This window comes from Tachyglossus aculeatus, chromosome 17 (assembly GCF_015852505.1).
Source record: "Tachyglossus aculeatus isolate mTacAcu1 chromosome 17, mTacAcu1.pri, whole genome shotgun sequence".
Taxonomy (NCBI): Eukaryota; Metazoa; Chordata; class Mammalia; order Monotremata; family Tachyglossidae; genus Tachyglossus; species Tachyglossus aculeatus.
In genome coordinates, this window is record NC_052082.1 from 15,971,969 (window position 1) to 15,988,921 (window position 16,953).

At 48.4% G+C, this 16,953-nt stretch overlaps 1 protein-coding gene across 1 annotated transcript in view; it reads right to left on the reverse strand.

Moving 5' to 3' along the window:
- Positions 1 to 4,727, reverse strand: part of STK24 (serine/threonine kinase 24) — a 106,525-nt gene extending 101,798 nt beyond the window's left edge. The window contains exon 1 of the mRNA XM_038759194.1: positions 4,665 to 4,727. Coding sequence (XP_038615122.1) covers positions 4,665 to 4,706 — 42 coding nt within the window. The 5' untranslated portion in view covers positions 4,707 to 4,727. The remainder of the gene's footprint in view (positions 1 to 4,664) is intronic.
- Positions 4,728 to 16,953: the final 12,226 nt, after the last annotated feature.

The following is a 16,953-nucleotide window of genomic DNA, read 5'->3' on the forward strand; positions in this document are numbered from 1 at the left end:
AACAGATACCCAGGCATATCCTCTCATCACCTCCTGGCCAGATTACTCTAATACCCCCTTTACTGGCCTCTCTTCTGACTATATTTACAGATGCAAATATCTTTCTAAAACACTCTTCCAAGCACATTCTTCTTCCCTCCACCCCACAACCCCCCCGCAAAAAAATCCTCTAAAGGCTGGCCTTACTTATCACAAAAAACCCCAAAGACTTCTGACCACCTTCAAGGATCTCCACCAGGCTGGCCTTACTTATCACAAAAAAACCCAAAGACTTCTGACCACCTTCAAGGATCTCCACCAGCTATCTCTTTCTTCCACATTTACTCGTCTACTAAATGTATTCTTTGTCCTCGGGAACAAACTTTCTAACTGTACCTAAGGACTCTCCCACCTCCAACATATTGCTTCCTCCTACTGGAACTCCCTCCCTCAGCTTCACAAAGCCACATCTCTCTCCTATTTCAAAGCCCACATAAAAAGCCACCACCTCCAGGAGGCCTCCACTGATTAATCCCCCTAGGTCACCTCTGCACTCTCATGCACTACTTACTGACATTACTTTGTGTTTAGATGTACTCTCATTGTTTTAAAATTACTACGTTGGCTTGTCTTTCCTATTAGACTGTAGACCCCTTAAGGCCAGGCATCACATTTTATATTTCCGTATGTCCAGGACCCTCTAATCTGCACTCAATGGGTGTTCAATGAACACTGTTATACATCTGATAAGTCATCTTCAGTTAAAGAACAAGCTACCTGCACACTTTTCTACAAACGTTACTGATAAAGATGCCATCTTATCGGCCATTAATTTCCACCTTTTCTACCATCATGAGGGTAGTCCGTTTGAGGAGACTTCCAGATATGGAGTTGAAAGATGTCACAGAACCCTAAGTGGAGACCCGATGAAGGACAGACAGGCTGCAATGTCAGTGCACATGCTGCAGGGAAGTATTGGAGAATGTAAAGCTGCAGTTCTGGGCTGAACAAACGGCACTTACACTCTTGTGGTCCCTCCCTGTCTCAATGACAGAGGTCCTCCCTACCTGTACTGAACAACCTCGCGGCTAAGCAACATTAACTCCCCCAAACCACAAATGTCCCTCTCTATTGCTGCTAAAATATGCAAGCTAAGACCTAATTTGTGCCCAGTTCTCACAACTTCCTTTACTCTTCAAGGCTAAATTCATCCCTTAGTTTAGCAAAACGGGCAAATGAAAGGAGTTTTCACCATTAGTTTGGACTTTCCAATCCAGAGCTGCATTTTCTACACTCACTTTGTCCAGGAGCAGGAAGTAATGGTGTTTGTCTGAGAGAGGAAGGTATTAAAACTCGTAAAATGGTGTGCTTATTATCTATAAATAGCTGGATATAGAACTGCGCCAAACATTCGTGTGTTTTTAAACTGGGGCCAGAACTCAAAATAATCTAAATAAAATGCAGAGAAACTTCTACAACTGACCGACTAGCACAATTGGATATTAGACGCCTGAAAACTAAAATTTCGTAAAACTGCAATTCTGCATATTTATCCCCTGTCAATCTTTTCATCTTTACCTACTGTTCTTTTCCAGATCTTTTTACTGATACTCTAAAGTAAGCTCCCAATTTTTCAATAAACTCTGGATCAGGCAGACTGGAAAACCTAAAAGTTTGGATACTTGAAAAATATTTCTAAGGAAAAAGCAAAATGTTTTTTCATAGAACCCTGCACTACGCCCAATTTGCCCAGTCCACTGCAAAGTTGCAGGTCAGGTTGGGTAAGCTGACATTTGATAGGAGCGGAAATAGGTGAGCACTTTGCAGGGAAGGTCCTGATATGAAATAATGGCACCCATGAAGATCTCTATTAGTACACAAAACACAGAGAAACACTAAGGAATATCACAAACTTGTCTTATACCTTACATTTCTGCATACAAGTTGAGAGTCCAAACCATGAACTGCTGGGTAAACAACTCTTAAAATGTTAACTACCATTAAAGCTAATCCTTATCCACAAGACTATTTCCACGCATTTCTTTTTTTAAGCTACCTCTGCTGTAGCCAGATAAATGAGGACAGCATTCAGCAAGCTGATAGGAAATTGGGGCCCACACTTGTCTACTTAATGTAGCACAAAACAAAAGGGGAAATTTTATGTTTTTTCTTCTGTTAGGCCCAGGATTCCTGATTATGCTCTTCTCGAAAGCAGATTCCCAAATAACTATTATTTAGCACGAATTAAGCAACACCTGTATGCCACAGACTTCAATAACCTTCCTTTCAAATGAATTTGAGGACAACCCAAAAGAGCTGTTTTGCAAAAAAAAACACAAAAAAAAGCATTCAGTCTGTAATAAAATATAAATAAGGTAAGTTTAAGGTATAAATCAAAATGTTTCACAGACTATAAAGACCAGTCAAATCAAGGGATTTACTTAATTTTTTATTCAAAAAGATCATTTATCTTCCTTACAGTGGTAAAAAAAATTCATTCATTGCCATTCAGCTAATGGAACCAAATCAATATTTTTGGACAATATTAAGATAAATCAATCAACTACATTTATTGAGCACTTACTATTTGCAGAGCACTGTAATAAGTGCTTGGGAGAACTCTTGAGTAGATGACTTCATTATATATACATATATTTTTAATGGCATTTATTAAGCGCTTACTATATGCAAAGCACTGTTCTAAGCGCTGCTCATTTATGAATATCATTAAGAAGCATACTATCACTTTGAAAACACTTTAAAACTTAAAGCAGGCCAAGTTAGGGAATACTACGGCAGAGACCTCAAGCATGTCGGTGAAGTGGTAAATGTTACCTTTATCATATATTATCAGCATTATGCATTAAAACAGACTCCAAACTAATCTTTTTTTTTTTCCTCCATTTTCGAGAAGGCCTACTCACGGCTCAGAAGAGACGGGCCACCCTGGACCTTCTTGAATGGCATTCTTTAAGGTCCCAAAAAACATTGAAGAGTTATCTGATGGCAAGCCATGAGGCAAGGTCATCTTAATGGCCTCTGGTACACAGGAATTCTAAAAGCCATTTAAAATCAGGGGAGAACAACAGTGGCCTGTCTTATTACAGTACTTTCATTTGTCGTTTTGCTCTCAATCGATTCAGACCACACTGAATCTCTAGATGAACGAGATAAATATCACTTGAAAGGCCTTTAATTCAGGCCATTTTAAAGTTGTCTCTGCACAAATGACCACGCATCATTTTTTGTGTTTTTCCAGGAGTCCAGAAAGCGGTTTTGGACAGGTCACAAATGGGCTTGGGTGCTTCGGGGCTTAAGATGAGGGGCTTGGAGGGGGAAGGAGAAGAAGCCAAGAAGTTTTATTCTGGGGTACGTCCCCGGAGGGGCCGAAGCTAAGTCACCTGGAAAGTGGGAGTGCGAAGGGGAGTGGGGAGAGGGGTCCCCGATCCCTCCTTCTCTCCAGCAGCAGCAAAACCAAAAGCTGAGGATGACCAAGCCCGCAGCAGAGACTGGGCTTTCTGCTTTGTCGTCTGCATTGGGCTGGAGGCAGGCAGAGAGCTGGGGGGCAGGGGGAGGGGGGCGAGGGGGGAGATGGAGCAGGGGGGGTCGTAGGGTGAGATGGACCTGGGGGGTCGAGGGGTGAAGAGGGGCAGGGTCGAAGGGTGAGAAGGACTAGGGGGTCGAGGGGTGAGATGGGGGGTCGTGGGGTGAGAAGGAGCAGGGGGTCGAGGAATAAGGAGCAGGGGGGCCGAGGAATAAGGAAAGGGGGGGTCGAGGAATAAGGAAAGAGGGGGTCGAGGAATAAGGAAAGAGGGGGTCGAGAAATAAGGAGAGGGGGGTCAAAGAATAAGGAGGGGGGTCAAAGAATAAGGAGGGGGGTCAAGGAATAAGGAGAGGGGGGTCAAGGAATAAGGAGGGGGGGTCGAGGGGTGAGATGGAGGAAGGGGTCGAAGGGTGAGATGAAGCTGGGGGTTAAGGGGTGCGAAGGACGGGGGCGTTGAGAAGTGAGATGGAGAAGGGGGTCGAGAGGTGAGATGGAGGAGGGGGGTCGAGAGGTGAGACAGAGGAAGGGGTCGAGAGGTGAGATGGAGGAGGGGGTCGAGGGGTGAGATGGAGGAGGGGTCGAGGGGTGAGATGGAGGAGGGGGTCGAGGGGTGAGATGGAGGAGGGGTCGAGGGGTGAGATGGAGGAGGGGGGACGAGGGGTGAGATGGAGGAGGGGGTCGAAGGGTGAAATGGAGGAGGGGGTCGAGGGGTGAGATGGAGCAGGGGGTCGAAGGGTGAGATGGAGCAGGGGGTCGAGGAGTGAGATGGAGGAGGGGGTAGAGGGGTGAGACGGAGCAGGGGGTCGAAGGGTGAGATGGAGCAGGGGGTCGAGGGGTGAGATGGAGCAGGGTGTGAGATGGAGCGGGGGGGTGGAGGGAATTAGCCTCCCGGGATCCCCCCGGTACTGCTGCCGGTCGCCGGGTTGGCCCCCCGGGGAGGCCCAAGGGCGCTGCGGCGGGGGCGAGGGAGGACGGGCACGGCGGGAACCAGGACGAAGAGGAAGAGGAGGCCCTGCAGCCGGGCCCCGGCCGCTCCGCCGCGCCGCGCCGCGCCGGGGAGGGGAGAAGGGGAGGGGGCCCGAGCCCGCAGGCCGCGGCGGCCGGCACCGGGGGGGGGGGGGGGGGGGGGGGGGGGTCTCACCTGCATGCCGGGAAGGCCGGCCCGGCCCGGGGACTGCGCCATGACCGCGGACGGACGGGCGGGGACGGACGGACGGAGGGAGACCGGGCGGGCGGGCCGGGTGTCCGGCTCCCCGGGGCGGCGGGGCGGGGCGGGGCCCGCGCGGGCTCGCAGGCTGGAGCTGAAGGCCCCGGGCGCGGCGCGGCCCCGACACACACACACACACACACACACACACACACACACGCCGAGACCCGCCCCGACCTCGGACCACGCCCCCTACGGGACTCCCCCCCCCCGTGCGGGCCCCGCCCCCTAGCAATCACTCTGTTTTATTTGTACACGTTGATTCTATTCATTTTATTTTGTTGAGACGTCTCGTTCTGTCCCCTTCTAGGCTGTGAGCCCGCCGGTGGGTCGGGGCCGCCTCTAGATGTTGCCGACTTGGACTTCCCAAGCGCTTAGCCCAGGGCTGTGCGCACGGTGAGCGCTCAATAAAGACGATTGAATGAATGAATGAATGAATGAATGACGAGAAAACTCCGCCCCGCCCCCGGGCAGACTACGCCCCCTACAGGGCTCCGCCCATCACTACGTCCCGCGCGGACCAAGCCCCCCTACAGGACTAAGCCCCGCCCCTCTCTCGGACCACGCCCCCAAAAGGATTACATCATCATCATCATCATCAATCGTATTTATTGAGCGCTTACTATGTGCAGGGCACTGTACTAAGCGCTTGGGAAGTACAAATTGGCAACATCTAGAGACAGTCCCTACCCAACAGTGGGCTCACAGTCTGAAAGGGGGAGACGGAGAACGAAACCAAACATACTAACAAAATTAAATAGAATAGATATGTACAAATAAAATAAATAAATAGAGTAAAAAAATATGTACAAACATCTATACAGGTGCTGTGGGGAAGGGAAGGAGGTAAGATGGGGGGATGGAGAGGGGGACGAGGGGGAGAGGAAGGAAGGGGCTCAGTCCGGGAAGGCCTCCTGGAGGAGGTGAGCTCCCAGCAGGGCTACAAAAATACATCCCCGTACATTTCTAATATTTAGTAAACACTAAATTAACACTGACTTTTTAATAAGCAGAACCCAGTGCAAACAAGCTTCATTTCCGGAATGAGGCAACGTTAAAGTCTAAGCGAAACCCCTGGTTTTCTAATATAATACGTATTGCGGAAACTAACGATACAAATTAAAGATTCAAGGCAGTTCTTGGGTTTTTCAAGAAGTCAGTCTTCTTTGTACAGTCTCCTGGTACACAGTAAATCTCCTTAAATTCATTTTCACATTATCAAGAACACCTAATTGATCCGTACTGTATTTTCCTCTTCCTTCTTTTCGCATCTTCGTTTTGGAAACCGGTTGGAAGGCTTTCAGAAGGATTAATAATAATAATGATGATGATGGCATTTATTAAGCGCTTACTATGTGCAAAGCACTGTTCTAAGCTCCTCACCTCCTCCATTCATTCATTCATTCATTCAATCGTATTTATTGAGCGCTTACTGTGTGCAGAGCACTGTGCCAAGCGCTTGGGAAGTACAATTCGGCAACAGATAGAGACAATCCCTACCTAACAGTGGGCTCACAGTCTAGGATGGGGGAGACAGACGACAAAAACAGAACAATGCAAGTGGACAGGTTTAACAATGTAACACGAAACAATTACAGTTAGAACAACTTCCACGAAGGCAAGAATCATAGAATCCCAGTCCTTCTGACTCCCAAGCCTAGGACCCTTTCCGGGCCACGCTGATTCAAACCCACTATGACAGTTTCATCTGTTTGGGTTATTCACTTACATCATCTCCCCTCCCTTTCACACTGTTCTAAGCACTGGGGAGATTACAAGGCGATCAGGTTGTCCCACGCAGGGGCTCACAGTCTTAAATCCCCATTCTACAGATGAGGGAACCGAGGCCCAGAGAAGCGAAGTGACCTGCCCAAGACTGAGCCCCCTCCTTCCTCTCCTCCTCCTCCCCCTCTCCATCCTCCCAGCCTTACCTCCTTCCCTTCCCCACAGCACCTGTATATATGTATATGTTTGTACATATTTATTACTCTTTATTTATTTTACTTGTACATATCTATTCTATTTATTTTATTTTGTTAATATGTTTAGTTTTGTTCTCTGTCTCCCCCTTCTAGACTGTGAGCCCACTATTGGGTAGGGACTGTCCCTAAGTGTTGCCAACTTGTACTTCCCAAGCGCTTAGTACAGTGCTCTGCACACAGTAAGCGCTCAATAAATACAATTGATTGATTGATTGATTTAGCCCCTCCTTCCTCTCCCCCTCCTCCCCCCTCCATCCCCCCCGCCTTACCTCCTTCCCTTCCCTTCCCCACAGCAACTCTATATATGTATATGTGTTTGTACGTATTTATTACTCTATTTATTTTACTTGTACCTATCTATTCTATTTATTTTATTTTGTTAATATGTTTGGTTTTGTTCTCTGTCTCCCCTTTCTAGACTGTGAGCCCACTGTTGGGTAGGGACTGTCTCTATATGTTGCCAACTTGTACTTCCCAAGCGCTTAGTATAATGCTCTGCACACAGTAAGCGCTCAATAAATACGATTGATTGATTGATTGATTGAGCCCCCTCCTTCCTCTCCCCTTCCTCCCCCTCTCCATCCCCTCCGACTTACCTCCTTCCCTTCCCTACAGCACCTGTCTCCCCCTTTTAGACTGTGAGCCCACTGTTGGGTAGGGACTATGTTGCCAACTTGTACTTCCCAAGCGCTTAGTACAGTGCTCTGCACACAGTAAGCGCTCAATAAATACGATTGATTGCTCCGCACGCGGTAAGCGCTCAGCAGAAGCAGCGTGGCTCAGTGGAAAGAGCCCGGGCTTTGGAGTCAGAGGTCGTGGGTTCATATCCCGACTCCGCCAATTGTCAGCTGTGTGACCTTGGGCATGTCGCTTAACTTCTCTGTGCCTCAGTGACCTCATCCGGAAAATGGGGATTAAGACTGTGAGCCCCCCGGGGTACATCATGATCACCTTGAAACCTCCCCAGCGCTTAGAACAGTTCTTTGCACATAGTAAGCGCTAAATAAATGCCATTATTATTATTATTATTATTATTATTACAAGGTGATAATACATGGGGTGGGCTCACAGTCAATCCCCATTTTACAGATGAGGTAACTGAGGTCCAGAGAAGTGAAGTGACTCACCCAAAGTCACCCAGCTGACAATTGGAGGAGGTGGGATTTGAACCCATGACCTCTGACTCCAAAGCCCGGGCTCTTTCCACTGAGCCACGCTTGCTTCTCTATGAAGCTGTTTTCTCGTGAAAAGAGCACAGGCGTGGGTCAGAGGACTTGGGTTCTAATCCAACTCTGCCAAAAAATGCTTGGTGTGTGACCATGGATTCTTCCCAGCCCCTCCCCACGCGCGGACCAGGCCCCTTACAGGACTAATAATGAGGGCATTTATTAAGCGCTTACTATGTGCAAAGCACTGTTCTAAGAGCTGGGGAGGTTACAAGGTGATCAGGTTGTCCCACAGGGGGCTCACAGTCTTAATCCCCATTTTACAGATGAGGTAACTGAAGTCCAGAGAAGTTAAGTGACTCGCCCAAAGTCACACAGCTGACAATTGGGCGGAGCCGGGATGATGATGATGATGGCATTTTGTTAAGCACTTACTATGTGCAAGACTGTGAGCCCACTGTTGGGTAGGGACTGTCTCTATTTGTTGCCAACTTGTACTTCCCAAGCGCTTAGTACAGTGCTCTGCACACAGTAAGCGCTCAATAAATACGATTGATTGCAAAGCACTGTTCTAAGCGCTGGGGAGGTTACAAGGTGATCAGGTTGTCCCATGGGGGGCTCACAGTCTTCATCCCCATTTTACAGATGAGGGAACTGAGATCCAGAGAAGTTAAGTGACTTGCCCAAAGTCACCCAGCTGACACTTGGAGGAGGCGGGATTTGAATCCATGACCTCTGACTCCAAAGCCCGGGCTCTTTCCACTGAACCACGCTTCCTTCTCTATGAAACTTTTTTCTCATGAAAAGAGCACAGGCATGGGAGTCAGAGGACTTGGGTTCTAATCCAGCTCTGCCAAAAAAATGGTTGGTGTGACCATGGATTCTTCCCAGCCCCTCCCCACACGCGGACCATGCCCCTTACAGGACTAATAATGAGGGCATTTATTAAGCGCTTACTATGTGCAAAGCAAGGTTCTAAGATCTGGGGAGGTTACAAGGTGATCAGGTTGTCCCATGGGGGGCTTACAGTCTTGATCCCCATTTTACAGATGAGGTAACTGAGGTCCAGTGAAGTGACTTGCCCAAAGTCACACAGCTGACAGTTGGGAGGAGCCGGGATGATGATGATGGCATTATGTTAAGCGCTTACTATGTGCAAAGCACTGTTCTAAGCCCTGGGGAGGTTACAAGGTAGGTGATCAGGTTGTCCCATGGGGGGCTCACAGTCTTCATCCCCATTTTACAGATGAGGGAACTGAGATCCAGAGAAGTTAAGTGACTTGTCCAAAGTCACCCAGCTGACACTTGGTGGAGGCGGGATTTGAACCCATGACCTCTGACTCCAAAGCCCGGGCTCTTTCCACTGAGCCACGCTTCCTTCTCTATGAAACTCTTTTCTCATGAAAAGAGCACGGGCGTGGGAGTCAGAGGACTTGGGTTCTAATCCAGCTCTGCCAAAAACTGCTTGGTGTGTGACCATGGATTCTTCCCAGCCCCTCCCCACGCGCGGACCAGGCCCCTTACAGGACTAATAATGAGGGCATTTATTAAGCGCTTACTATGTGCAAAGCACTGTTCTAAGAGCTGGGGAGGTTACAAGGTGATCAGGTTGTCCCATGGGGGGCTCACAGTCTTAATCCCCATTTTACAGATGAGGTAACTGAGGTCCAGAGAAGTGAAGTGACTCGCCCAAAGTCACACAGCTGACAGTTGGGAGGAGCCGGGATGATGATGATGATGGCATTTTGTTAAGCGCTTACTATGTGCAAGACTGTGAGCCCACTGTTGGGTAGGGACTGTATCTATATGTTGCCAACTTGTACTTCCCAAGCGCTTAGTACAGTGCTCTGCACACAGTAAGCGCTCAATAAATACGATTGATTGCAAAGCACTGTTCTAAGCGCTGGGGAGGTTACAAGGTGATCAGGTTGTCCCATGGGGGGGCTCACAGTCTTCATCCCCATTTTACAGATGAGGTAACTGAGGCACAGAGAAGTTAAGTGACTTGCCCAAAGTCACCCAGCTGACACTTGGCGGAGGCGGGATTTGAACCCATGACCTCTGACTCCAAAGCCCGGGCTCTTTCCACTGAGCCACGCTTCCTTCTCTATGAAACTCTTTTCTCATGAAAAGAGCACAGGCGTGGGACTCAGAGGACTTGGGTTCTAATCCAGCTCTGCCAAAAAATGGTTGGTGTGTGACCATGGATTCTTCCCAGCCCCTCCCGCAGTGCAGACTACGCCCCCTACAGGCCTCCGCACCGCCCCCCCCCCGCGGACCATGCTCCCTACGGGACTCAGCATCGCCCCCTAGAGGACCACGCCCCCTAGAGGACCACGCCCCCAGAAGACCACGCCCTATCCAGAACTGCGCCCCCTAGAGGACCACGCCCTGTCCAGAACTGCGCCCCCTAGTGGAGCCCGCCCCGCAGACCGCCCTCCCGATAGGCACCCCTCCCCCTGCCCTTCCTCTACTGCCCCCGTGCGGACCCCGCCGGGAGGGCCCCTTCATTCCCATCTCTTTATTGAGCACTCACTCTGGGCACAGCACTGTGCTCAGGAGAGGACAGTACATCAATAATAATAATGATGGCACTTGCTAAGTGCTTACTATGTGCCAAGCACTGTTCTAAGCACCGGTAATCAGGTTGTCCCACATGGGGCTCACAGTCTTCATCCCCATTTTACGGATGAGGGAACTGAGGCTCAGAGAATCAATCAATCAATCAATCCATCGTATTTATTGAGCGCTTACTATGTGCAGAGCACTGTACTAAGCGATTGGGAAGTACAAGTTGGCAACATATAGATACAGTCCCTACCCAACAGTGGGCTCACAGTCTAAAAGGGGGAGAGAAGTTAAGTGACTTGCCCGAGGTCACACAGCTGACAGGTGGCGGAGTTGGGATTTGAACCCATGACCTCTGACTCCAAAGCCCGTGTTCTTTCCACTGAGCCACCCTGCTTCTGTGCTTCAATACACAGTGACACTCCCTGCCCACCACGGGTTTACAATCTTGGGTGGGATGCGGGGGGGGGGGACAGACATCAATACAAATCAATAAAATGACAGATATGGATATATAAGTGCTGCGAGGCTGGGGGTGGGGGGAGAGAACAAAAAGAGGGAATCAGGAGTGCTCTGCACACAGTAAGCGGTCAATAAATACGATTGAATGAATGAATGAATGAATGAATGAATGAATGAATGAATGAATGAATAATCTGCCCCCTTCGGCCTGCGGGGAATGGGGGCTGGGGCCCAGTCCAAAGCAGGAAAAGCCACCGTTAATCCCCTAGTCTTTACCCCTGCCTGTTCTCTACCAAGATCTGAAAGCTTTGGAGCAGCACTACAAAGACCCCCAATTTAGAGGTTTCAGTCCCCTACACTGTGCAGTCTCCCCCACCGCTTCCTCTCCTGGCCCTGCTCACTAAACTCAATGAAACACTGACCGCTTGGTCCTCCATGGTGAGGAGGGGAAACATCTGATAATAATAATAATAATAATGATGGCATTTATTAAGCACTTACTATGTGCAAAGCACTGTTCTAAGTGCTGGGGAAGTTACAGGGTGATGAGGTTGTCCCATGGGAGGCTCACAGTCATAATCCCCATTTTACAGATGAGGTAACAGGCACAGAGAAGTCAAGTGACTTGCCCAAGGTCACACAGCAGACAAGTGGCGGAGATGGGATTTGAGCCCATGACCTCTGACACCCAAGCCCAGGCTCTTTCCACTGAGCCACGCTGCTTCCCAAGGTCTGATCACCTAACCAAGATCAGAGGTCTGATAACAACAGCTTCCTCTCACTAGACAGAGGCCCCCGTGGAACAACCTGATCACCTTGTTACCTCCCCAGCGCTTAGAACAGTGCTTTGCACATAGTAAGCACTTAATAAATGCCATCATCATCAACAATATCCTCCCTATTCCAGAAACCCACAACTTCAATGTAATCCTTGACTCTCGGCTCTCTTGCAACTCTCGCACAAAGTCTAGGATCAAATCCTCGTCTTTCTTACTTCCTAACATCTCCCAGATCTGCTCCTTCCTCTCCACCCAAGCTCCGGTCATATTGCAGCTAGATGCTTCACTTAGCCTCCTCACTGACCTTCCTGCCCTCTGCTGAGTCGGCACAGCAGCACACAGGAACAATAGGCCTAATATACACCGAGGTTACATATTTGGGAAAGTAGTGTGGCTTAGTGGGAAAAGCCCAGATCCGGGAGCCAGGGAACCTGAGTTCTAATCCAGCCCTCCTAGTTGCCCGCCACGTCGTCTGGGCCGTCACAGCTTCTGTGGCTCTGATTCCTCATCTGTAAAATAGGGATTCAATCCCTGTTCTCCCTCTCCCTTAGACTGGGAGACTCCCTTGCAAATCTTTCTTGCAAGAGTCTTTGGTTTCCAGGGGTTTGATGTTAAGTAACCTGGATAGTTTGGATGCCACTTTGTGATAATTAGTGATGATTAGCCTTGAATCTGCACAGCCCTTTTATTTTTCCACAGTGCTTGTCATCAACGATCTCACTTTATCCTCACATCTGGTAGGAAGGAGAAGTTTAGGGAACAACACTGAACCCCTATACTACTTTCCTAGACCTTATAAAAGCATCTGATAGTGGCAGACCCTGGCTCCAGCAACCATTAAGCAAACTCAACTGCCCTGAGCCTTTCATCAGATCTGACCTTTTCCCCATCGCCATCAGAGAAAGGGGAAAGGGGCTAGTAATACTACTAATAATGGTGGTATTTGTTAAGCACTTACTATGTGCCAAACAATGTTCTAAGCACTGGGGTAGATACAAGTTAATCAGGGTGTCCCACGTGGGGCTCACAGTCATAATCCCCATTTTACAGATGAGATAACTGAGGCCCAGAGAAGTTAAGTGACTTGCCCAAAGTCACACAGCTGACAAGTGGCAGAGTCGAGATTAGAACCCACGATCTCTGACTCCCAAGCCCGGGCTCTTTCCACTAAGCCACGCTGCTTCTGCCAACTCAACATAGTGCTTAAATACCGCTATGATTATTATTCATTTACGCCTTGGAAATACAGTTCCCAATGAAAGATTTTCATCAGCAATGGGTTTAAGGCTGTTATGGAATTTGGCTACGCAGGTTAAACAGGATTGCCCCTACCACGAATTCTTGTGATTCTCTGATGGCAATGGGGAAAAGGTCAGATCTGATGAAAGTCTCAGGGCAGTTGAGTTTGCTTAATGGTTGCTGGAGCCAGGGTCTGCCGCTATCAGATGCTTTTATAAGGTCTAGGAAAGTAGTGTAGAGGTTCAGTGTTGTTCCCTAAACTTCTCCTTCCTACCAGATGTGAGGATAAAGTGAGATCGTTGATGACAAGCACTGTGGAAAAATGAAAGGGCTGTACAGAGTCAAGGCTAATCATCACTAATTATCACAAAGTGGCATCCAAACTATCCAGGTTACTTAACATCAAAACCCTGGAAACCCAAGACTCTTGCAAGAAAGATTTTTTTTAATGGTATTTATTAATCACTTACTATGTGCAAAGCACTGTTCTAAGCACTGGGGAGGTTACAAGGTGATCAGGTTGTCCCACAGGGGGCTCACAATCTTCATCCCCATTTTACAGATGAGGTAACTGAGGCCCAGAGAAGTGAAGTGACTTGCCCAAGGTCACACAGCTGACAATTGGCAGAGCCGGGATTTGAACCCATGACCTCTGACTCCAAAGTCTGGGCTCTTTCCACTGAGCCATGTTGCTTCTCTAAGATTTTGACACCACACTACCCCTGTCAGAGCAAGGAGACCCAGCTGCCATTGTCAATGCAAAGAGCAAATAAGGGAGGGTCTTCTTCAAGGACGCTATTCACATGGAATTGTTTTGTTTTGTTTTAGAAAAACCAAAAATGGTATTTGTTAAGTGCTACGTGCCAGGCCCTGTACTAAGCACTGGGGTAGATACAAGCTAATCAGGTTGGATATAGGCCATGTCCCACACAGGGCTCACAGTCTTAAGTCCTATTTTACAGATGAGGAAATTGAGGCGCAGAAAAGTGACTTGCCCAAGGTGACACAGCATCATCATCATCATCATCATCATCATCAATCTTATTTATTGAGCATTTACTGTGTGCAGAGCACTGTACTAAGCGCTTGGGAAGTACAAATTGGCAACATATAGAGACAGCAGACTAAGGGCGGCATCAGAATTAGAACCCAGGTCCTTCTGACTTTCAGGTCTACGAGGCCACGCTGCTTCTCTAAGTTTTTAGCTGACCGTCATGTGTTTTGATGAGATTGTCTTCAGAGACCGTCCGGCTGGCAAGAAGGGCCTGTAAGCCCTAATGCAAACAGGAAAACTCAGAGAAACCTACCCTGTGCTGCACAAAGTAAGGCCAGCTAAAATAACCTTTTCTACAATGTTAGTCCCATCTGCCACCTTGTGGTTGGACGTCAGTATCCATTTGAACTTTCCCAAATTCAGGGAATGGCTACATCCCGGGCAATCCATCAATCAATCGTATTTGAGCATTTACCATGTTCAGAGCCCTGAACTAAGCGCTTGGGAGAGTACAATACAACAGAATTAGCAGACACGTTCCCTGCCGTTAATACAGACACAATAAAGCATTAATCTGCATAGGAGAGAGGATTCCTGGCAATCCCCTAGGCCTTCCGAGGATTCCTGGCAATCCCCTAGGCCTTCCGGGGGGCTCGCGGCATTTGTCAAGTTCTTACAACTGTGTTACCGAGGGAGATGCAAGATAAGCAGATCAGACCCCGGCTCTGACCTCTATGATACTCACAATCCAACAGGGAGGGAATGTATTTTTCTTATCCCCATTTTACAGAGAAGGAAACAGTCACAGAGGGGTTAAGTGACTTGTCGAAAGGCCCACAGCAACCAGTGGCAAAATAATAATAATAATTATGGTATTTGTTAAGCACTTACTATGTGCAAGGCACTGTTCTAAGCGCTGGTGAGGATACAAGCAAATTGGGTTGGATAGTCCCTGTCCCACGCGGGGCTCACAGTCTCAATCCCCATTTTACAAATGAGGTAACTGAGGCCCAGAGAAGTGAAGTGACAAGCAGACAAGTGGCGGAGCTGGGGTTAGGACCCATGACCGTCCAACCCCCAGGCCCGTGTCCTATCTAGAACCTGGGATTTGTGACTCCGGATGTCATCCTATCCCGACTGGATTACTGTATCAGCCTCCTCTCTGATCTCCCATCCTCCTGTCTCTCCCCACTTCAATCCATACTTCACGCCGCTGCCCGGATTGTCTTTGTTCAGAAACGCTCTGGGCATGTTACTCCCCTCCTCAAAAGTCTCCAGTGGCTACCAATCAACCTATGCATCAGGCAAAAACTCCTCACCCTCGACTTCAAGGCCGTCCATCACCTCACCCCCTCCTACCTCACCTCCCTTCTTTCCTTCTCCAGCCCAGCCCGCACCCTCCACTCCTCTGCCGCTAATCTCCTCACCGTGCCTCATTCTCACCTGTCCCGCCATCGACCCCCGGCCTATGTCATCCCCCTGGCCTGGAATGCCTTCCTTCCGCACATCCGCCCAGCTAGCTCTCTTCCTACCTTCAAAGCCCTACTGAGAGCTCAATTCCTCCAGGAGGCCTTCCCACACTGAGCCCCCTCCTTCCTCTCCCCCTCCTCCCCCTCCCCATCCCCCCCTTCTTACCTCCTTCCCCTCCCCACAGCACCTGTATATATGTATATATGTTTGTACATATTTATTACTCTATTTATTTTACTTGTACATATTTATTCTATTTATTTTATTTTGTTAATTTGTTTTGTTGTCTGTCTCCCCCTTCTAGACTGTGAGCCCATTATTGGGTAGGGACCGTCTCTATATGCTGCCAACTTGTACTTCCCAAGCGCTTAGTACAGTGCTCTGCACACAGTAAGCACTTAATACGACAATGAATGTATTTTTCTTATCCCTATTTTACAGAAAAGGAGACTGAGTCACAGAGAGGTTAAGTGACTTGTCAAAAGGCCCACAGCAAGCCAGTGGCAAAATAATAATAATTATTATGGTATTTGTTAAGCACTTACTATGTGCAAGGCACTGTTCTAAGCGCTGGTGTGGATACAAGAAAATTGGGTTGGACAGTCCCTATCTCACGTGGGGCTCACAGTCTCAATCCCCATTTTACAGATGAGGTAACTGAGGCCCAGAGAAGTGAAGCGACAAGCAGACAGGTGGCGGAGCTGGGATTAGGACCCATGACCTTCCAATCCCCAGGCCTGTGTCCTATCTAGAACCTGGGATTTGTGACTCCGGATGCCATCCTCTTTCCACATGGCCTCTCCTCCTTCCCTGCCACAACTAAAAGTGCTTGACTGATGATAGAGGAGATGGACATAGTAGACGGAACACAGGCCTGGGAGTCGGAAGGTCATGATTTCTCCGCCACTTGTCTGCTGCGTGATCTTGGGCAAGTCACTTCACTTCTCTGGGCATCGGTTACCTCATCTGTAAAATAGGAATTGAGACTGTGAGCCCCACGTGGTTAGTATGTTTGGTTTTGTTCTCTGTCTCCCCCTTTTAGACTGTGAGCCCACTGTTGGGTAGGGACTGTATATGTTGCCAACTTGTACTTCCCAAGCGCTTAGTACAGTGCTCTGCACACAGTAAGTGCTCAATAAATACGATTGATGATGATGATGATGATGATGACAGGGACTGTGTCCAACTCAATTTACTTGGCATATAATAAGCACTTAAGTACCATAATTATTATTCTTATGACATGATATTTCCAAATTTCAGAGAACACAGCCTAGTTCATAGAGGACAGTCCTGGGAGTCAGAAGGACCTAGGTTCTTATCCAAGCTCTGCCCCCTGCCTGCTCTGTGACCATGGGCAAGTCATTTCCCTTCTCTGCGGCTAGTTACCTCATCTGTAAAATGGGAATTAAGACTGTAAGCCCCAGGTGGGACAGGGACTGTGTCCAACCCAATTTGCTTGTATCTACCCCAGTGCTTAATATAGTCTCTGCCACATAGTAAGCGCTTAATACCAAAGTTATTATTATGGCTCAGTGGAAAGAGCATGGGCTTTGGAGTCAG